At 35.5% G+C, this 22,808-nt stretch overlaps 3 protein-coding genes across 7 annotated transcripts; all 3 read right to left on the bottom strand.

Moving 5' to 3' along the window:
• Positions 1-848: 848 nt before the first annotated feature.
• LOC105177926 (uncharacterized) lies at positions 849-1,706 on the bottom strand. Its single transcript, XM_011101235.3, has one exon. The coding sequence runs from the start codon at positions 1,411-1,413 to the stop codon at positions 949-951; it is 465 nt and encodes a 154-aa protein (XP_011099537.2). The 5' UTR covers positions 1,414-1,706; the 3' UTR covers positions 849-948.
• Positions 1,707-2,923: 1,217 nt separating this feature from the next.
• On the bottom strand, positions 2,924-14,028 carry LOC105177925 (Protein kinase superfamily protein). 5 transcript variants are annotated; one of them, XM_088884667.1, is made up of 5 exons: positions 13,154-14,028; positions 9,713-10,395; positions 4,564-4,593; positions 4,142-4,477; positions 2,924-4,069 (listed from the first exon to the last, which is right to left on the bottom strand). In XM_088884667.1, the coding sequence occupies exons 1-5, from the start codon at positions 13,984-13,986 to the stop codon at positions 3,138-3,140; spliced, it is 2,814 nt and encodes a 937-aa protein (XP_088740793.1). In that variant the 5' UTR covers positions 13,987-14,028; the 3' UTR covers positions 2,924-3,137. The 5 variants fall into 5 exon arrangements, with proteins under 5 accessions (XP_088740793.1, XP_020554911.2, XP_011099532.2 ...); XM_020699252.2 differs by lacking the exons at positions 9,713-10,395; positions 13,154-14,028 and adding exons at positions 5,329-6,201; positions 7,676-7,806; XM_011101230.3 differs by lacking the exon at positions 9,713-10,395 and having other exon boundaries at positions 13,161-14,027.
• A 7,393-nt stretch (positions 14,029-21,421) lies between these two features.
• LOC105177922 (non-specific lipid-transfer protein 2-like) lies at positions 21,422-21,981 on the bottom strand. Its single transcript, XM_088884569.1, has one exon. It carries the CDS (start codon positions 21,908-21,910, stop codon positions 21,629-21,631), a length of 282 nt encoding a protein of 93 aa, XP_088740695.1. The 5' UTR covers positions 21,911-21,981; the 3' UTR covers positions 21,422-21,628.
• Between the last annotated feature and the right edge of the window lie 827 nt (positions 21,982-22,808).

Below are 22,808 nucleotides of genomic sequence, written 5' to 3' on the forward strand. Positions count from 1 at the left end.
TGTGGCTTTAGTTTATAGTAATTGTATAAATTATGTTAGATCATATTAAATAAATTATAGTACAAATACTATTATATAATTCATTATCTTTTCAATTATATAACAAATACAATATATTTATAATGTGGTAATTAATTTTGTGCAGAAGTACAAAATAGTAGTGCAGAGCATTGATATGTACAAGGTACAATAATCTCCATCATTCCATGTGCCTAAATCATGCTACGTAATTTATTTACACAATTAAATAGAAATTAATTTTAAAGCTAAACAATCCTTTTCTCCCTTTCTCTTTTTTCCATGCTTTTGTTATTCTTTTCTCCATAAAGTTTAAAGGAAAAACAAAAAAGAAAACAATTTCATGTGTGCCTAAAGTCTAAACTACCCTTTCAAAATTTCAAGAATTATTTTTGTTCATTAGGAACTAATATATATATATATATATATATATATACTTAAATAATTCAAAAGTTAGGTTGGAATAAACACGTGCTAGCTTACCCCAATTACATAAACTTAATTATTGCAAAATGTTATTTTCATTGAAAATTGTCGAGACAACTTAATTATCATAGACCTATCAATATACCAATAAATCAAACACAGTTTTTGTTCAATTAAGTATTATGAATTGACGATTGCTATTTCATGATGATGATGAATCGTTGTCAATAATTCATTCATACAAGGTGACGACATGTATGATCTTAATGAGTTTAAAACTCGCGACATTTTAAGTGAAAAATTGAACACTTAATTATCATTGTGCTGAATAGGTCGTGCATTTAGAAATTGATGCCTTTTAATAAAAAATATTCTAAAATTCTTTGGGATAATAACAAATAAAATAAAACAAAATGCCAAAATTTCCAAAATACTGAATTACAATAAAAACAAAAACGTTATACTCTATTGCCCTTATTGTCCATACAGATTATCACGGTACTGTTACTCAGGTATGGCGACGAGCACAGGTCGCCAAGCCCTCCTCAACAGCCGCTGCCGCAACGTCGCCGACAGCGGCCGTAGCGAGCGGGCAACGCCTCTCCTCAAGTCGCCGATCGCTCCGCCGCTCGACGGCATCAACAACCCTTCTCTCACATTCTCCGAGTCTCTCTCTCCTAACGCCGGAGGTGAGGAGACAAACAAATCCTTCAGCTTGTGGCTTACCAACAGCGCCTTACTCTTCTCCGGGGAGCTTCTCTCTTCGCTGCTCACCGTCCGATCCGGAGAGCCGTCGTCACATCTGGGAGGCAGCCTCCTCCCGCTGCCCCCTCCGGCGCGGCTGAGCAGCATACGGAGAGTTTTTCGGCGGCGGAGGTGGATTACTGGGCTGGTGGAGGGGCTTCTGGTAGGGCTGCCGGCAACCGCGCATTGGGTCGCCAACAGCTTGAATTTCTGCAGAGTTGCCATAATTTTCCGATGTTACTAAACCCCCAGCTGCAATCTAGAATTCGGTGAGACGGATTGAGATAAAACCAAAAGGATTTGGGAAAAAAATATAGTTAAGGACTTAAGGGGTGGTGAAGAGGGAGAGAAGGGAAAAGTGAGATTTGGGCATGTTATTGGTGTGTGTGTGTATTGTGTATGTATACAGTATACGTATGAAGGGAAGTAGAGGAGTATGGAAGTGAGTGATGCAAAGGAAAAGAGAAAAGGATAGAGAGAGAAAGTGGAAGTGGAATAATTCAGAATACGGATGGAGTGGCGGGGGCAGGAGGAGCTTCTATTTTATTCTGCGGGTGGGTCTTTTGAGGCTTCAACCCGATTCCACTATTATTCTTACACGTGGCGAGATATCTGGTGCTCTGGCCCACTCTTCCTTCTTTTCCTTTTCCTGTTAATTATTAAAGGCCGGCAATTGAAAATTCTTTTTATCACTGTGAATGTGGGGGTATTTTTTTATTATATCATAAAAGATAATATTTTCTTAGTAAAATATTATTTGTATTTTAGTACTATTTTGTAATTAACTTAGGTATTTGAGATAAACTTTATCTGGGTCTTTTTTGATTTCTTAATTTTTTTAGTTGAAAAAATAAAACACACATTCATGTTTTTCTGAACTTTTTATTTTATTTTTTGAGGGTATATTATATCAACAATAGTTGAGATTTGATTTTAAATTATTATATAAAAAATTTTCAATTCCTTCATTTCAAAAATTCCCCTCATAAGATTTTGATTATAATTTGACAATTTTATCGGATTAAAATGTCATTTGGATTAAATATTAAATAATACATCGTTAATTACTTTGTCCGCATCACACTATTTTAAAGTGAAGATGGTGAAGGAAACACGGTAACATGTGATATGAAGGGAACAATATACTATTATCTATTTTGGACATTTTGCTGAATTTTACTTAATATATTTTTGTTCATGTAATAAAACAAAGATTTTTATGATTGGGTTAGTAATGTTTTGAAATTTCATTGAAGGTAATTATCATTTTCAATCTAACAAAAGTATATATTTAATTAAATCAACCGTCAAAGGTGTAGATGTAGTTTATATTTATCTTTTCTGCAAAAGGATCAAGCACAAGTTTTTGGACTGAAGCCCACATGCTTACAAAGAATAGGATAAGGATCTGTGGGAAGAAATGGTCTAATGTCTAATTTTGAGAATGTCCTAAAAATAGAAATTAACGTATAAATTATGGATGCAGAAGTCAGATTCGAGTTATTACAAGTGCATGAAGTAATCAAGGTGTGTTCTATCTTTCCAACTCTAGTCTAGAAGACACAAAACAAGAATAGACATTCTGATGTCTGAGGGACAAAATTTTGCTCCACAATCTTCAGTCTTGCAGTGAATGTCTGTTGTGTCAAGTAACTTGTCCGTTTCACACTTACTCCCACTATAACATGACATAAGAATACTTCTCATCCATTACATGATGCTGGAAACATTCATCTTAATCAGCAAAACTTATATATATAAAATAAATAAGAACATAGCTCCATGTAACTATGTACATTCCCTTGAAGCTTGCTGTCAAAAACTATGTAATCTTATGCACATGATGAGCTAAAACCATGCAAATAGTTGAAATATGGTAAAATCTTCAACAAGTGTTGTATCATCTACGTACATATGAATACAGAGCACTGAGAAGATGAAAGGATAGCTCACCCACTGGAATTTGGTGCTGAGCCACTTGCCCATTTCTCGGTGGAGACTGAATCTGGAGATGGCGGGGTAATCCCACCCTTCAGTGGTTCGGTGTCTTCATCCACCAATATGTCGACGATTTCTACCTTGTGGGCGTTCAGATCTTCGTTTTGAATCCCTCTCAAAGCCTCCAGCACTTCTTCCATCGAGGGTCTCATATCTCTCTCCTGCTGTAAACATCGGAAAGCTAATTCCGCAACTAATGTAGCCATTCTTCTCACGATACTGTTTGTCTCGAAGCCAAGACTTGAGTCGACTAACTCGTGCAGTGTATGGTTTTGGATCTTGTTAATAGCCATATTAGCTAGGTTGATGTCGTGGCGGTGCCTGTTGGTGTCCACGGCTTGGAGTGATGATATAAGCTCGATTAAAACTACTCCAAAGCTGTATACGTCGCTCTTTTCTGTGAGCTGGTAGCATTGGTAGTACTCGGGATCAACATAGCCAGGAGTCCCTTGTGGAGCTGTTGAGACATGAGTGACGTCGTTAGGGAATAATCTCGACAGTCCAAAATCAGCAACTTTGACATGAAAATCATTGTCTAGAAGAATATTATTGGTTTTGACATCTCGATGAATGATGTCAGATTTATGGAGATAAGCCAGTGCTTCGGCTGTTTCAATGGCAATGTTCAGCCGAACAGCCCAAGACAGCAAGCCAGAGTTTGCACGTTTTCCATGGAGGTGATCAGCTACCGTTCCATTTGGTACATATTCATAAACAAGCAATAATTCTCGGCTACGCTTGGATGTGCATCCATAGAGGGTCACAAGGTTCTGGTGTCTTAATCGAGTCAGGATCCCAACTTCATTCATAAACTGCTCCACACGCTTGAAGTTGTTCTCGTATAAGCGTTTAACAGCAACAACACGGCCATCAGGCAGCACCCCTGTTCAAAAAATAGATATGTCAAGGGAGCTCTTGTATTTCACAAAATCGGGTCAGTGAGTCGTATTCTTACCATAATATACTGCGCCAAATCCACCATCACCTAGTTCTCGAGAAGTACTAAAATTATCAGTAGCTTCTTCAAGTTCTGCGTAGCTAAACACCTGCACCCCATAATATGTGCTGTCCCTACCAAGATCAGAGTTTGAAGACGGATATGAAGGGATGCTTTTGGCAAATTGAGTTGAAGGAGGTGTTGAGAGTGGTTTGCTTGAAGCCTCGGTTGAAATTTCCTTGCTCGCAGCTTGGGCTGATTGAGCAGCAAGACGTTGTTTCCTCCGCTGCCGACAATAGAAAATTAACCATCCTAAGCCAACACCAGCAAGAACTGCCCCACCTATCGGAAGGCCTGGACACAGACAGAAACATGATGACTTTCAGTATCTGAAGCCAACTAGTTTGGTAAAGGAAAACTATTTTAGAATGATGCCTTACCAATATTCCTTCCCAAATTTGAGTTGTTTCCTGCAGTACCCATGAGATCCCAAATTGTTAGATCGCATGATAAGAGTAAATACTGTCGATAAAGTGTAAATATACAATTCGTTCATCCAACACAATTAGAGAGAACAAAAGTGCTGCTATGCAAACAAATATTTGAAAGATCAAGAATCGGACAATGCACAGGGTTCAGAAACCCAAATAGTCAAGACAACAAAGATTCAAAAGTACTCAAGATCATGTTACTTATAGATTGCTGAAAGTTCTTATCTGAATCAGGATTGGTCATATCAAACCATTACATCACAAGTATTACTGCTCTTGCTATGTGAGTGGCAATTCTCTTTAAAATTTCCAAAAGATCAGCTCATCATGTTAGTTTTAGAGGGAAACAAAATCAAAATGTTCAAATATCAAATTGACAGAGCACAAAGATCCGGATAAATTCAGCAAGAAGTTCAAATACAGAAGGGGTTAGACATAACAAAATAAACATTCAATTACGTAATGCAGTATAAAACTGCTAGCAAAGTATCAAAATACTCGAAAACAACATAGTCTTTACTGCTCACAAGATTTCTTCTTCACTGTCATTGCAACGTTTGACAGAAATGATAGTTAAATAGTCACAGTTTTCACATGCTTTGCAATGTATAATCAATAACAGGATGCTCCACAAGTTAGTACAATCAACCTGAGGCAAGAAAGTTCTCGTTCCAAATTCACTAAATGTACTGCTATGTAAAAAGGCCGAATTACCTAGAAGAGGCCTCGTAGCATTAGGACTACCTTCCGGGGGAAGTGTCAAAGAAACAGGACAAGGCCTATCGCCACAAATACAAACAGGTTGACCCATTACCGAATCAAACCCGCATTGCGCACCCAATCTACTGCACTCAGAACACATTCTCTGATAAGGATCGCTATAATTCACACTAAAACCTTGCATCAGTGCTTCCCCAAGACTCAGCTGCGAATTCGTGAGTCGATTCCCAGCAGCCCTCAGAACGGGGACGCTAACACTCATGCTACAAGATACGATACTAAGAATCGGGTCGCGGGGCACCGGCCCGATCAAATGATAAGCGTCGGTAAAATTCAAACCCGTGGTATTACAAGTGAAAAGATTGTAAGGCCTGACAGTCATCCCGGAAGTGTTGCAGCCGTAGAACAGAGTGAGGGCCTCGTTCAGGGGACCATCGGAGGAAAAAAAAGTGGAGTTGAGAGTAGTGTTGTGGAACTCCGAGGGGCAGGTGTTATTGTAAAGGTCGGAGCGGGAGAGGATGAGGGTCCTCTGAGTTTGATCGAGTTGCAGAACCCGGTAGGTGACCGAGTCCTGAATCAACTCGGTGATGTTGTTGTTCCGGCACGTCAGAGCGAAGTCCGGGAGGCCACAATAAGCGGGGCGGTCCCCGCCGGTGAAGGGGTAGGTAATATTGATGATGGGCCCGCAGGAGAAGGTCAGGTTGCAGTTGGGGTAGGTGGTGGGCTGGGAAAACGCCACCGCGAGGAGGGCGGCGGTGAATGTGATGAGGAGAGAGGAAAGAGAGGAAGACATTTTTGGTTAGGGGATGAACAAGGTTGACAGAAACGTTGAACGTTGAACAATTTGGTTTCCTCCCGGAGCAGCCGCTGATTGTTTGTTTGTAATAAAACAAACATATATTACAAGATTAGTATTATCAATTAATTGTGAGTATTAATGATAGATTGTTAGCAAAGTAAATCAGATTAACAGCAAGATTTTGCATGAAATAATAATGTTTTAAAGTTTTAACTATTTGAAAATATTAATTTAGGAAGCAACCAATAATTTTGAAAGGAGGGACACCGAGATGGGTGTATATTTGTTGACTTCACAGCACACCAGTTTTGACAGAATTAGGTTTGCCATTGCCAGCATTGTTGTTATAATAATAATTGTTTTAAAATATTAAGTGTCAAGATTAAAAAATTGGAAGTGGAGGGAGGGGGAGGTCAGCATCAGATTCATTTCTAATAGTACCTGCCTAAGCTAATGAATGGTGTAGTAGTTTAAGGTAGGAAACACAAAATTCAAGTTATCAACGGTATATATATTGAAATTATTAAAAATAATAATATAGGGTAGATTATAATTTGTTATTCAAGTTACGTATATTTTTATATTTTGTTATTTTTCTTTTTATTTTTTTTGACAACTTACCAACTCAATTTTTGATAAATTTGCACTTTACTTATACTATCCTTAAATATTACATGTGTACTACATGTGATGTTGTTTTAACAGAAAAATCGACTGAAAAACAATCATATATAAAAAAATGCAAATATAGCAAAATTAAAATGATAAGTTCACGAAAAAAATAGATGACAAAGTTTGAAAAAACAAACATTAATGTTATCTCCCCATAATATAATTAAGAATATTTGGCGTTGTAAATTAATTTATGTTTACGATTATTATGTTTTTGTGTTACGTAATTATAATTTATGGAGGTAGATACATTTAATCCATGTGTTAAAAATTAAATATGACTTTGTATTAAAGATATATATATATATGTGTGTGTGTGTTTGTTTTTAATTTTTTGAAACTTTTCTTAAATATTGAATATGTTGTTAACAGATCATATATCATATCCAAATTATTCAGTATATACATCGTAGACTAAAATTATACTATGAAATTAGTTGAAATAATTTAATGGTTGTTCTATTTATACTACTTAAACACATGGACAATAAGAAAATTTGAAGGTCAAATTCAGACGTTCAAAACGCGTTGAGGGATAACTCAACTCTGTCAGAACTCTGCACTGTGTGCAGATTGTGAAGGTCAAAGACAAACATGAGCAGCACAAAATTTTCAAGAAAACGTTGAAGATTTTCAAGAAATTTATGACCCTTAATTAGAAAAATTGAAACCAGAAAACTCCATGTCATGAATCTAACACTCAGAACCTGGGGAATTTTCATAAATCAGAGTTAGGGACGATGAGGATCGGAGAAGAGACTGTTTTCTTGGAAAGAGCAAAGCAGACCTCTCCGTCGACAAAAGGAAATCATGTAGAGCTAGCAGCCAAAAATGAAGAAAACAGGGGAGGAAGAATCACTTGTTACGTACCGTTTCCAGGTCGAGAATCATCGCAAGTGAATTCATGAACCCGGTCAGTGCAGTAGCAGGCAAACGCCGTCGTGCCCTCATTATACCCACACAACCCTCCCGATCTCGCGCAACCATTGCAGTTATCATTATTCGCCGACCACTGAATCGTAAACCCGCTCCTAAGCGCGTCCGGTAAAAGATTTGCCGATGCAGTCGCAGGATTTGACAAATCCCTGGCCGCCGTTCGATTCACCGGAACATAAATATTACTGCTGCATGTGAGACCATTTCCCTGCCCGAATGCTTCCGCCGTCGTGTAAAAGCTTATGCTATTTACTCCGTTCACATTGCAACTGAACTGATTGGGGAGAGGCGTTACAGGGGGCAGCTGACTCGTGCCGCAGCCATAGTACAGAGTGATATTCTGGTCATTAGCAGCAGAGGAAAAATCGAACAGGCTGAAATTCAAAGTTGTGTTGAAGAATAACGTTGGACAAATAGTGTCCCAGAGGTCTTCTCTTGCAATCCTGAGAGTTCGAGTCGTGTTATCAACATCGAGCACTCGATAGAATGTCGATGATATGTTAAGGAGGGGGATGTTGGATTGGCAGTTGATCTGGAAGCCGGGGTAGCCACAGGAGACGGGCCGGTTGCCGCCCCAGAATGGGTAGCCTATCTCCCTGAGGCTGCCACACTGAAATGGCTGGCTACAGGTTTGATACTGCGAATCATTTTGACAGGAATAACTCGGGATTTGTATAAACAGGACGATCGCTGCGATCAAGGGGAGAAGTACTTGATTGAATTTCGGGTTCATTTTTTATGGTTATAGAAACCTGTGAAAAACGAAGATGGTTTTTTAGGATGGATGGGCTTCGATTTGAATAATGAAGTGGTCTATAACGTGGGGAAGACTGAGAATTGAGAGAGATTGGCTGTTTGTGTAGGCTTTTCCACGAAATGGAAGCTTCTGTTGGAATTGGGTGGTGGACTTATTCTAATGAAAACAAACTGGGTTGCCTTCTTTATTGGCAACCTACAACTCTTCTCAGTAAAGTGTAGAGAATTGAACGGATGGTAAAAAGTAGAGTTAGTCAAAAATAATCAGCCTATAGTTGTTTCCGAAATATCAACCCTGTTAAAGACTTTAAAGTCAACCAAGTTGGGTGTATTATCTTTTATCATATTCAGATTTGTCACATTTTCCGGACTCGGACAAAACAAATCGTAACCGGCATCTATGTTAAGCTACAACATTAAAATTAAACACTGGTCTTTATGTACTGATATACAGATTCACAAAGTGACCAATAGGAAACTGGATTTCTTCATATTTCAAAGATTGTTACGTTGATTTCACACATTCAGTATGCAATTCTCCAAGTGATTTCAGATTATGTATCCTGGAAGCTGAGTATATGAAAATTTATTGGGAGAACGCGTTTTTCACGTGTTGTTAAATCATCAAGCAGCCAACAGTTCTGTTTGGTGGTAGAAATATAGAGAAATATCCTCGTATGTTATATATGTTTCAGTCATGAAGGGTAAAGGCAACCTGAAAGACAATAAGAAGATTCAGGAAAACGAAATCAAGAACTAGACATGGCTTGAAAGAAAGTGCTGGGACTTTGTTATCTGCAAAGAGAAAGCCGGCAACCTACAAGCACTGAGGTTGGTGAAAACTGTTATTAACCTAGAACATGTTTTGATGCAGAGAACTGTGAAAGATTCCAAGTTCAGTTGGTAGAAAGCTAAACTACATTCAAGTCGCAGTGTCAAGTTTCCTAGTCCAAATTTTTGATTGAACCTAGAATGTTTGCTGTTTGCACTAGGTTGGATCCGAGCTCAGAATGAGTTTTTCCCCACTTCCTGTCTCATAATCTGGTTCTACCAGTAATTGTCGCACTTCAAGCTAATCTCTCAGACATGACAACTAGATTCCTAGAAGACGTTTTGGCAGAATGTCTCTAGTTTTCAATCTCAGCACGGAATGAGAAATACCATTGTAAAAGAATAGGAAGAACTATATATACGTACCTGGAGATTGTGCATTGCCCGGTGAGGCTTCACTATCCATTGGGCAAGTATCAGAAACGTAAGGTGGATCAGGGCAAAAGCATGTTGTTTGATTGCCATCAAAATTATACCCGCAACGACCCCTTGACTTGACACAATCACTGCAAGCTTTGCCACCAATCTTCCACCTAATCTCAAAGCCCCGCTGGAGGACTTGATCCAACCCGGTAGCATTCACAGATCCTCCAGCTCCACCTCCTGTTACAAGTACTGGAACCATGACACTAGCATTACAGCTTCCAGGGCTTTGAATTCCAGGGAACATGTAAACACCGTTGTTCCCACAAGAAATAGGGCTTAAGCCAGGAAGTTTCGACTCAGGGCAGCCATACAAAAAGGTGAAATTCGTGTACATAGAAGCATAGTCGAAGATAGAGTAGTCCAGAGTAGTGTTCACCATTTCTTGTGGACAAGTTCCCTCCATGATATCCTCCCTTACAATCCTCATTGTTTGGGTAGTTTGACTGATATTCAGCACCCGATACGTCATGTTCATGATATCAATTGTCGTTACATTGTTCTGATCATCACAGGTGAGGACGAAACTTGGATGGCCACAGTACGGAGGACTGTTAGATCCCCGGAATGGGTACCTGATTCCGGTGATTGCATTGCCGCAGCTGAATGTGTCACCACATGTCTTGTAGAATTGTTCAGGGTTGCTGGACCCAACAGGGAATTGAAGCAGAAGCAGGAGGTTTACGGTGAACAGGAGATGAAGGAAGGAAAAGCATGAAAAGTTTTGGGAATTCATGGGAAACATGGCAGTTTGGCAGGTGATGCACAAGAAGTATTATAATGACATGATTATCCCAGGTGGTTGGAGGGAAATGAGAAGAAGATATTAGAAGTAGTTGGCTGAAAGAAAATTGACTTCACTAGCTGAAAAAGCCACTGGACGCAGATGGATGTTGCGTTTTGTATTATTACATGGGTCAGTATAACTACAGAGACATTTTATACAAGCGGCGTGTGTATGTGAAGTGCGATATGAGTTGCAACGTCGATTTACAGTAGAAGATCGACATTGCCAAAAGGCTCATTTTACTTGGAATTGAGAGAGAAGTTTGGTACTTAAGAATTCCAAGAAATCATCCATGACAACCCCATCACAATAAAGGAGGTGGTTTGTTGAGCGTTTTCTACCTAATTATTAGACGAATGAGAAGTGTCGCTTATTCAAAGAAGTTGATCTAGTTTTCTAGGTTGTTGGGTGGCAGTTCACTTAAGACAAGTTTGATTTCAGTCTATGAATGAATTGTATGGTTGATATGTATTTTTCGAGTTGGCTGATGAAATATATGAGCTCCTTAATCGGAACGTTTAGTCATTTTTTGTTGCACTGTCTTCGTCGGATGTTTTAGAACAAAAACCGTATTTGCAATTACTTGGTTGATACACCAAGGTTCATGGGGTTAAATCCTTTATCACATTTTGGTATCTTTATGTAACTAATATGTATCGTTTCAGTTCGGCCCAAAATCGATACAGACCAATCTAAAAAAATCCAACCCAAGATTGTTCCAATACTATTCATGTATGATCCTGAATTTTTAAATGGGCTTCGAGTAGATTTTATTTTATGCCCAAAACCATGCATCGACTAGGTTGAAGATCGGATCAAGCTTGATTGCCTTTTTTTTTTTTTGGTTTTTCTTTATGAAATTGAGGTGTTTTTTTTTCTTAAAACTAACTACTTAAAATTATGATTGTTTTATAAAATAAATAATAATTAAATCAAACAAAAATGTATAACTAGAGAAAAAAAGTTAAACTACGTAACGGACTTAAATAATAATTTGACTAACAAGTTTATAATAGTAAACTTAGATAATAACAAACCCAAAAAGAATTAAAATAATCTTTAAAAAAAATAAACAAAGAGTATATTAATGATTAATCTACTGAAAATTTAGAAGCTGAACAATAGAGATCAATGTTTTTAAGTTTCAAAATATAAAAAACTAACTAAAATAATCAACTTAAAAGAATAAAATAAAAATTATATATCATGCATTATTAAAAACAAATAACTGCTCAATTGGACCGACCCACGACTGGGCTGATACCCAGGACATGCCTAGTCCCAAACGGGCATGAGTCAGATTAGCCCAATTTTTTATTGGAATGCATATTGAGTGTCACTTTTAAAAATTAAATATATATATATATATATACATATAATAAAATAATAATTTAATGAAAAACATAGCAATTATGAGTCTGATATCTGATCAAAATATGTTATCAAAGTTGTGGAAGATTTTTCACCATAAATTATTGTAGCTATGGAGTGGATCTGGATTGGTTGCAAACTTGCAATTGCAAAATGATATTTTATTCTCTTCACTACATTTTAACTTACACCCCTACCAAATACTGCCAAGTGTATTTTGATGAACGAAATATAAAGGGCGTCCCATAAGATACAAAATTGAAAAGGTTAATTAGATTTTTGTTTTATTAGAAGCAAAACATTTTCCAAGAGGGACAAGATATAATTTCCAAAACTCAAAGGGTGTGATGTATAATTATACTACTTTGGAGGGGTCTAAATAGAATTAGTCTAAACAGGCATGTTTCTAACTTATTCTTAAGGCTGCCCCTCAAATTTGGATTCTTTGATGTTGGTGTTTTCAGTGAATGTATGTGTAATTTTTTAAAAAATATGGTTGATTTATATAAATGATATTGACCTTTCCAATGGTGCGTGTGTATAGTTTTTTAAAAAATATAAATAATTTGTATAAATGAATTATAGATCAAAAAATATAGATATAATTATTCATAAAGTAAAAATACAAAAATAAAACAAAAGACCAAAATGTCAACCACCAAACTATACCATCCCAACTCCCAAATATTAATGCTCTTCTCGAACTATGTATACAAGTATTGAGATGCAGTCAAAAGTCTCGATCGCATTGTTGACACGTACTCCTTTTGAAATCACGATTTGATTTTTAAAGTGTTGACACGTACTCCTTTTGAATCAGCTTACTCAATTTAGATTAGTATGCATATTGATTTTGTACCTTAGTCCAGAGACATGAAATAGTCGTCATGCGCCATGCAGTTTGCTCCAAACTATCCAAAAATAAGATTTATTTGGATAGTAAAATACATGTTATATTCAATACTTTGTGTATTGAATATATATATAATTAATACGGTGTTTTTTAATTTTAAAAGATATAATGTATATGTCTCCATTTAAAAGCTAAGTTTACTAATTAATCTTGACCTTGCCATGCTGTAATCATATGATGTTTTTGTCTAAATTAGAATCAATCACTTATCTTTTTGGCAAATTCCCATAGGTTGAAGATTTCTTAAAAGAGTCCAACACATTGTTACTGTAATTCAGCATTATACTACTCTAAATTTCGCTCATGAAAATGGATTACGAATAAACACGACTGCGTACCTGACGACGCCGATGGCGCCACCGTCGACGCCCGCGGGCTGTAACTTCCAGCACCAACCACCACGCCGGCGGCGCAGGTCTTGTTCGCCGCCACCAACCCATCCGGACAAAAGCAAACAAACTCCTTCCCCGCAACATCGTAGCCGCACCTCCCACCCGAATTCTCGCACTCGCGGCACGCGCCGCCACTCCCCACCTTAAACCGCACCTCGAACCCCTGTCCCACCGCCTCTGCCAAACCCTTAAGATCGAGGAAAGACGTGTAACTAACCGGAACCACCACGCTGGCATGGCACACCCCCGAAAGCTCCGCCGCGAACTGGACGTACCCATTCCTCTCACTTACCCCCTTTACCGGGCAATCGAATTGGTACGGCACCGGAAAATCGAGAGCCCGGCAACCGTAGAGAAGCGTCAGATTCACATACCCAGAAGCGTACTCGAAAAGCGCGGGATCCAGAGTCGTGTTCGTGAATTCTTGTGGACAGAGGCTTCGTGAAAGGTCATCCCTCGCGATCTTCAGAATTTGGGTCCCCTGATTTAAGCCCAAAACCCGATACTTCACGTTCTTTATCTGTATGGTGGTGGTGGTGCCGTTTTCGCAGTCGAGTTTGAGGGCGGGGTGGCCGCATTCTCTCGGTCTGCCGCCGCCCCAGAACGGGTAACCGATACCGGCGATTTCCCCGCAGTTAAACGGACCTCCGCAGCTTGTGTAGGATTCGTTTGGGTCGCCTAAAACTGGAGGAAGATTGAGGAAAGATGACAGAGTTAGGCCGAGACAAAGTACACTGAGAGTTGGGGTTTTTGAGAAGTACTGGCACTTCATGCTTCATATTCTTCCGGATTTAGAAATTACGATGGCTTTTAAGTACACTATATATATATATATATCTCATCTAATATGACTTTCTTGAAATTATCATAAGCTATGTGTACAGCAATATATTTATTTATATGAATTATTAATTTTAAATTTAAAAGTATTAATGATATAATAAATTAATAGAGTTTGATATTTATTATGTATTAATATAAGAATTAAGCAGAATAATTTATGATATAATAAGTATAATAATCAGATTGGATTTAAGATAAAAAGAAAAAAAAATTATATCACGAAGTTAGTCACTAAAAAATCATTTTAATTTTATTCACTAAAAATAATTCAGCCAAAGTCTTAACATTTTATAGTTGAATAAGGTGTAATTTAGACATGATTTAAGCTAAACAAGGATATTAGAATAAAAACTTAAATGAGATGTTGTCTAGTTAATTGAATTAAATGAAATGATTGAGGTTCTGACATATTATTTTGAAGTCAGAGCGAACATGAGATAAATTGTGGTAGCGGCTTATCACATGATTATTTCTATTCAACACACATCCACGGCTTATCACATATGTGATCTTCTGTTTAGTGCATACTTGAACTATGACTTATTTCTGCATGACAATTTTCCTTATGTGATCCACAAAAATATTGAGCTTTCGTTGGAGTTTTCTTTTAAGACTTGGGTTTCCTGAAATTCTGCGATGGTAAGGAAACCACACCATCGGTTTGATTTCACCAGATTTTAGAAGAATCCAACATCATTTTTCTTACAGTCTTCCAGTTTTCTTTACAGATTTGCATTTCAATCAATGGCTGAAAGTAGGTATCCTAAAATATTTTGCTTCCGCACAAAATAACCTAATATGTATATAATGTGACTAGTACATATATGTTAGATGCAAATTTTTGCCAGCAATTATGCTGGATTATGTTTATATTTACGTGAATTTATGTTTCAACCATTTTGTTTTCCTATAGCCTATTTATTATGCTAACAATACATAGACTTAATTGTAGAAGGCAATATGTGAGTATTAAAGAGTGTAAGTGTGTCTTTTTAGCATAACATCAGTTCAATCAATATAAGAATTGTAAGGAACAACTTATACAATAACTTTCGATTTAACCAATACATCAATATGACTATAAATAAATTACCCACTAACATAAAATAAGACACATCCCCATATATTGAATGGGATTAAAACTCAAAATTTTGAATTTATTAATGAAACCTCAAACTTAACCTTAACTGCTTGTCAGAAACATTATTAAAGAGGGTAAGAGTTGGGAGGTGGAGAAAAAGAGTGAGCTTCTTTGACTTGTTTGGCTTCCTCATTAATATTGTTGCCCTCTTTCTTAGGTTACATCACTCCTAATTAATAGCAGCACAACAAAATCGTTGGGGTGTAGTGAACTATTGCAGCTACTAACCAATTATTAAATCTTTCTGTGACGTGAATTGTCTGTGCCTTATAAAAAAAGAAAAATCAGTTATTAAATCTTCAATTGCTCTAACTTGTCACATATTTTATATTTTCACATTTTTTTATGCTCAACTTATTATTTTAGTCATGTATTATTTTTTTTTTTAATTTTCACGACTTCAGTCATTTTTTTTTTTCTAGCGTTCACCCTTCTGATCGATGGAGGTGAACTTTGGCAGACAAAAACGATCCAAATTATGAAATTAAAAAGTTGCAGAACCAAAATATCATCCTAAAAAATTAAAAAAAATTCTAAATAACCTAATTTATGGGGAGAAAATGCATTTAATCCTTCATACTACTCATGCATTTTGTATGTCATAAACAATTAAACACAACTATATATATATGTTAAATATCAATCTCATAAGTTTTTATTATATATATCTAACACAACATATATGATGATCATGAATCAGTTTTATTATTCCCCAAATATTATTATACTTATGGTATAAATCCATAAATTCGAAATTTTTTATTTAAGTTACGATGTCTGATACAATGAAATCTAATTTGAATAAAAAATTATCGATGAATAAAAAACTCACAACCACCCGAGTGGATCGAATTTTGAATTTCAAATCATGTCGCATTTTTCACTTCATTTAATGTATACATACTATATGTACAAAAATCGCATTTTTTATTTTATTTAAAAAACTGTTTTATACGCATGGTATTATAAGTTAAGAGAAATGCAAGATGCAATAGATTAAAAATGGAAAAAATATAATTCGCCCTCTGTTTTAAGTAAATTGTGCAAATAGCCCCTAGAAAAAAAAAAGGTAATATTTTACCCTCATGTGTTATAAAAAAGTAAATCAAAACACCCCTCTGTACCCATCATTGCATTACACGCGCCCCCTCTAAATATGGAGATAATTTTTAATCAATAAATTACTATATATATATATATTATATATATACATATATTATCTATAAAAATAATATATATATATATATACACATATAACCACCTTCTTCGTTTTACTCTTATCGTGAGCCCCCGCAGCTCCCCTTGCGCCGGCCACCTTCTCTCTTGCCCCTCTCGCTCCGACCACCCCTTCCCAGACCCCTCTGTGTCGACCCCCCCCCTCTCCCCCTCCTCGAGCCACCCACCCCCTCCCAGCCCTTCTGGTGCCCGCCCCCAAATCCGTCCCTTCCCCTTTCTCCACTCCTCTCCGCCGCCACCATCTCCCTTGCTCTCTCTCTTTCTATATATACATATATATATATATTTCTAGATATACTTAAATATATGTATATATTATTATATAAGTATAAATATATTTCAAGATATATGTATATATAACTATATTCAAATTTAATTATATGTATTTTTAATTATTATTTAGTTAAATCTAAACTATTGATTCTAACGATATGAAATCTAGTCGATTGTGATCTATTAGTTAAATTTGAACTTTAAATTTAAATCAAGATCCAACGATCTTTAAATAAGGTTATAGATATTATTTTAAATAAAAAATAAAAAGACGAGTGTAATTCACAAAACGCGTTAAGGGTATTTTGCTTTAATTTTCATAACACATGGGGTTAAATTGCTGCTTTATTCAACATGGAGTAAATTGATCATTTTCTTATCAAAGGGGGGTAAATTGTACTTAATCCGATTAGAAATAGAAAATCCAAGAGATAATTACACTCCCCTTCCATGAGATTTTGGTACACGTAAATCCACTGTGGTTTGGAAAATCACATTTAATACCCTTGAGGTTTACTTATATTTAACAAATAAGTCCATTTGTTAGTCAAAATTCACTGAATTTGTTGATATTAACAAAAAAGCTGAATGAAAATTGATATTTATCATCGATTGACTTATTACTAACTTATTGCAGGTCAAAAAATTTTTTTTTTCAACTATCTATTTTATAACGGTGAAGATATACCTCCTCACATGCATTAACATGTGAAAATATATGAGGGTAATTTGATTATAAAATATTTATTTGCCTCGCAATAAATCAATAATAAGTCAATCGGGAGTACATATAATTTTTTTTTTTTGTTAATATCAACAAATTCGATGAATTTTTTACTAACGAAGGGACTTACTTATTAAACCAAAGTAAACTAAAAGGTGATATATATAATTTTTCAAATTACAAAAAATTCATATAATTACGTCAAACCTAAAAAAAGGGGACGCAACTATCCCAAAATCCAATCCGGTACCAGTGCAAATTCCTGAGAGTACGTAGAGTCGCAGATTTCGCGTGTTGGGATGTGAATGTTGCAGGCGGCGGCCACCTTCTGGACGGCAGGGGAGTTGACGTACTGCTTCAGATTTGGGTCCACTTTGAGGTACTCGCACAGACACGGCTCCTGCTCCGCCAGCTTGCTGCAACAAGCGCTTGTTGGCGGTTCCGACCCCGTCACCGCCTCCATGCATACACTCAGCTCCTCAAGGCTGCACAACCTCGCCGCCGCCACGGGCACCTCCGCCCACAGCACGACCACCACACACCAAACTGCGAGGCTGGATCCCAACAGCTTCATCTCTTTATTAATTGTTAGTTAAGCTAACAATTATCTAAATGCTTTTGGTGAATTTGGCGAGAGCTGGGACAGAATTTATAGCAGTGGAGCATGTAATTAATAGTTTCTTTTCTTTCTTTTTTTTTTTTTTTTCTTCTTCTTGAGGGTGGTGTTTAGATAAATAAAGTTTTAAAATATACAAGTAGATTGTAACGATCGTTTAAGGTCTATTATAATTGTAAATACCTTCTTATTATTTGAAAAATTATAAATGTCTCTTTAAAACTAATGGACTTTTAACAAATATTCTTCCGTGACATTTCATTATAAAGGGTATTTGTTATATGAACATTAATTCTATGTAATATTTGTAATTTTAAAAATAACGATAGAATATTCATAATAATGATAAATCTCATAAAAAGTTTTTATAAATTTTATCATAAAAAAATAAATCATACCAAACTATATATAGGCAGAAAAGATAAAATATTTGAACTAATTAGTAATTTCTATCGAGATAATAATTTAAGGCAAATATTTTTTTTAATAAGTCCATTACAATTACACCATGAATTTTATTAATCAATAATCAATATACACTAATTATTAAATATATATAAATAACTAATAACTATTATATAATAAACCAAATACTACCATTAAAATAAATTAATACTCACACACGTTAATGAAATTCGAATGCATCATATTTTGCCATGGGCATTAGTTTTAAACTTCGTGCATGAATGAAGCGAGTCGTACAAATATAGGTGTGGGCCGTGTGGCCCAAATTTATTGGTAATGGCTCTCTGTACCAATATCAGTTATAGACTTATAGTATGGGATAATTACAGTGTTTTATGTCTAAATTTAATATAATTATACACAGATTTTTTGGAAAAAAATTACATCGGATAGTTTCAGTATTTGCTTCCATTTAAAAAATAAATTTATCTATTAGTAAAGTAAACAGAATTTGCTAATTTCAATAAAAAATATTAAATAAAAATAATATTTTTTTTGAATAATTAATTTATTACTGATTTATTATAAATAAAAAAAAATTATTACGTAATATAAAAATATAAGAATTTAAAGTCCAGTAATAAAAAACTAGAGAAAAGCAACTCTAGCCTAAATCGGAATCGATCGAATCTGAACCAATTATGTGGCAAGTGTAATACACTTGTCATATAATTGTTGTACAATTCATAAAAAGTGACAAATCACATAGCAAGTGTGATATACTTGCTCTGTGATTGTTCTAGTTTGACCAAACTTGATCCGGATAAAATTTTTTCGTCTAATAACTTAATACTCACTTTATTTTCTCAAATCCTTCAAACCTAAAAAACGCTAGTTTTTCGTTTTCTTTATTTTTGGTTCGTGGCAGTTTAAATACCAAATCGATTAGGCATTTGCATCAGTGCTTCAATTAGTAATCGTACCCGAGCCTAATGCTTCATTAATATTATTATTACTATTTTAAATTACAATGAGTTCTCTTAAAATTATCATAATTACAGTTACCTCCTTATTGTTTTAAAATTTACAAATGCCCATTGTGACAATCTATTATAGAGAAATATTTGTTAGCCATTGTTAAATCCAAAAGGGTATTTATAAATTCTCAAACCACGAAAAGGTATTTGTAAGGCTTCAATATATTTCTGGTCCTGTAATTTGGCACTTTGACACTTTTATCCTTTATCTTTTTAGAGTTGCAAGATAGTCCTATAATATTTTGACATTACACACTTTGGTCCTTTCAATGCTGGATTTTCAAATATTAGTGGAATAAATCATGTGCTGCTCGCATTTTTATTCTTTATCTTTCTAAGGGTTGCAAAAGATTCCTATAATTTTTTAACATTTCGCAATTTCTTTCCTTTTAATGCAGAATTTTACAAAAATTGCCGAAATAAATCATGGTGTCATGTGATTGGGTAAACACATGACATGTATAACACACTTATCATGTGGTTAATTATTTTTTTAAATCGTACATCAATCAACATCAAGTGTATTATATTTACTATATAATTTATTTAAGTCTGGTCAAATCCAATCTGGGCTAGTTTTTGCTGATTGCAAACTAATGAAGGCGCGACTAATTACTAATTAACACAGCTATGTCACCAATGAGAAAATTATATACTATCGAGTAAATTAACCTCTTTATATGCATATGCAATATTGAGGACCAGATGCTGACTTTCGTTAGTCCCTTAATAAAGATACCTTATTCTCTTCAAAAAATTCTACTTTTTTCTTTTCTTAACATATTGCACTGCACTACTTGTAATATATAGGGAGAACTAACCTACATACATTTAATGTGTTTGGTATTTTTTGGATTAATGTATTAAAAAAGAGAAAAGGAAGTGTGATTAGTATAATCTGTTGCTTATTTATTCATAATTTCAAGTGATTAATTAGTGGCAAAGACAAAAAATACCCCCTAATACTAGAATTGGGTTGAATTTTAGTAAGGGGCATTTATGTAACCTGCATAAGAGAAATGAGGGCATTAAAGTCTTTTCCACTAAGGCCCACAAGTTGGGCGGGATTATGTCATATTAGCTAGATCAATCTCGTCTTAACAGAATAAAATTCTTACCCAAATTAAATTTGATCAATCATATAACAAGTTATGTGATGAGAGAAGGAATATTAGATAGACTAGAAATTAAATATCATAAATTCCTGCAAAGATACGAGCTCTTAAACAAAACATTTGATATGAGCTCATCTAATTGAGATATGAAAATGAATATGAGATAAAAGAATACGAGAGATGTAGGATCTTCTCCAAGAGAAAGCCATGAGATGGATGAAATATATATGCCTACAAAGTCCATTGGATGCCCGGCCACTTAAAAGGATTTGAGACGAGCTTGCAAGATTTGCTCCAACCAACTTGCCCACTTATTTGGCTATTCTTCTACAGAATAAGTATGTTGCATTTATTATATAATTTATTTAAATATAATTAAACTCGATCCATCTGAATCAGAGGTAAGCTTACTAATCCAAAATTTAATAACTACAATTGCAGACTGGCTAATCCATAAAAGTAAATAAACCTCCAATACAGACTAATTTTTATCCCTCACTACCAACAATCCAACCTAGAATTAGAATCCCACCCATCCATCCCTAGACCAAAATTCGCCACCATTGGCATTTGGCATTGACCATCCATCCACTGCCCCACCACCTACACCCCTCCACATTCGCATACTCCATCCTATATATATATCAAACATAACATTACGTATATTTATATACATAGTAATTAAAATTGTCAAATTTTAGAATTATACGTACTACTCTCTATAAAATATATTGATTACAAAGTAAAGGTATAAATGGACATATATAATTACAAGCAAAATATGTATGCCAACCACAATTCAAATTAAACATAAGCATAGGAAACATCATTCTCATTCATTCATTATAACATATATGGTACGTAATGATACACCAAAATTCCAACATCACCCTGCACACTCATCCCATCAACTCCTGATTTTTATCATCACAAACACACAATCCTCTCCACATACATACAGCCTTATTTAATAATACTGATAGCTGAAGTTGGTGAGAGAATTCAGGAGGCATTAGAGTCAGGCTCAGCATTTCGGGTAGGGGACGCCACAGCTTTGCGCGACCTTCTCTGCGCCGGGGGAGTTGACGTACACCTTCAGATTCGGGTCCTTAAGGTACCCACACAGACACGGCTTCTGCTCCCTCAGCTTCGCGCAACACGTGCTCGACGGCGGCTGCGACCCGATCACCGCTCCCGCGCATGCACTCAGCTCCAGAGGGCTGCAGGTCACCGTCCCCGCCACGCCAACCTCCGCCCACAGCACAACCACCACCGCCACCACGCACCAGATTCCCACCTTCTTCATCTTTGGATTATTGATGAGCTGTGAGCTCCAGGAAGAATGCTCTAAATGGTTTTGGTGAATTTGGGGTGAGGATGTGGGGTCGAATTTATAGCCCTGGACCTGAATTTGGTGATGAGAGTAGGGGTCCCACTTTCAGTCGGTTTAATACGGCAAAATTCTAATCCAGACAAACTTTGGTCATGTCATAATCCAGCAACTTAGAATACATTTACAATAAATAAATTAATTATATGATAAATATTATATTTATTTTGTTTTTGGTCTTGTTCGATCATATTTGATTTAAGTGAAAAAAATCCGTTAAATACATGCTACATTCAGAGATAATTTTTATTTAAATTAAGTTTGATCAAATCAAACTAATTACAGAACAAATATAATTGATTTAGGTTCGATCAAATCCAATTTGAATTAAAATTTTCCCCACACTCAATATTTTATATATCGACAGAGCAAAGATTGACACGTATTTTAATTTATTTTTAAATAATAAAATATATTTATTTCTATACTATTAATTAAGTGTGAGACATTTATAGTAAATATCATTGGTTGATAAAATATGTAGGAACCAAAATACCCTCATGTACGTTTATTTTTCCATAATATTTTTAACCAATAATTCCTTATTCTTACATATTTAAGACAAATAAAAGAAATTAATTTACTCATATTTATAGGAGTAGTTTTATTCATATTATATTGATGCATAATTGATATGATCTTCTGTTGAAAAATATAAAATAAATTAAAATATAGTGTTTAAATGTGAGGCACATTTTGTTTGTTTCCGTGTATCACACGTTCAAATTCAGCAGCCAGGGAGACGGAGACGGAGACGGAGACTTGGACTGCGCAGACTTGGACTTGAGCACGCTTGCTCTTTGCTTAAATTTGT

The sequence above is a fragment of the Sesamum indicum genome, linkage group LG9 (assembly GCF_026168435.1).
Source record: "Sesamum indicum cultivar Baizhima isolate 11 linkage group LG9, ASM2616843v1, whole genome shotgun sequence".
Classification (NCBI taxonomy): Eukaryota; Viridiplantae; Streptophyta; class Magnoliopsida; order Lamiales; family Pedaliaceae; genus Sesamum; species Sesamum indicum.

What these genes read in the sequence shown, in the direction of transcription:
- LOC105177926 (XM_011101235.3), bottom strand. Translation starts at nt 1,413, where the DNA reads ATGGCAACTCTGCAGAAATTCAAGCTGTTGGCGACCCAATGCGCGGTT.
- LOC105177925 (XM_088884667.1), bottom strand. Translation starts at nt 13,986, where the DNA reads ATGAAGTGCCAGTACTTCTCAAAAACCCCAACTCTCAGTGTACTTTGT. An exon ending in GGATAGTGAAGCCTCACCGG is followed by an intron (nt 4,594 to 9,712) that starts GCAATGCACAAT and finishes TGGGTACTGCAG; the next exon opens with GAAACAACTCAAATTTGGGA. An exon ending in ATTTGGCGCAGTATATTATG is followed by an intron (nt 4,070 to 4,141) that starts GTAAGAATACGA and finishes TTTTTTGAACAG; the next exon opens with GGGTGCTGCCTGATGGCCGT.
- LOC105177922 (XM_088884569.1), bottom strand. Translation starts at nt 21,910, where the DNA reads ATGAAGAAGGTGGGAATCTGGTGCGTGGTGGCGGTGGTGGTTGTGCTG.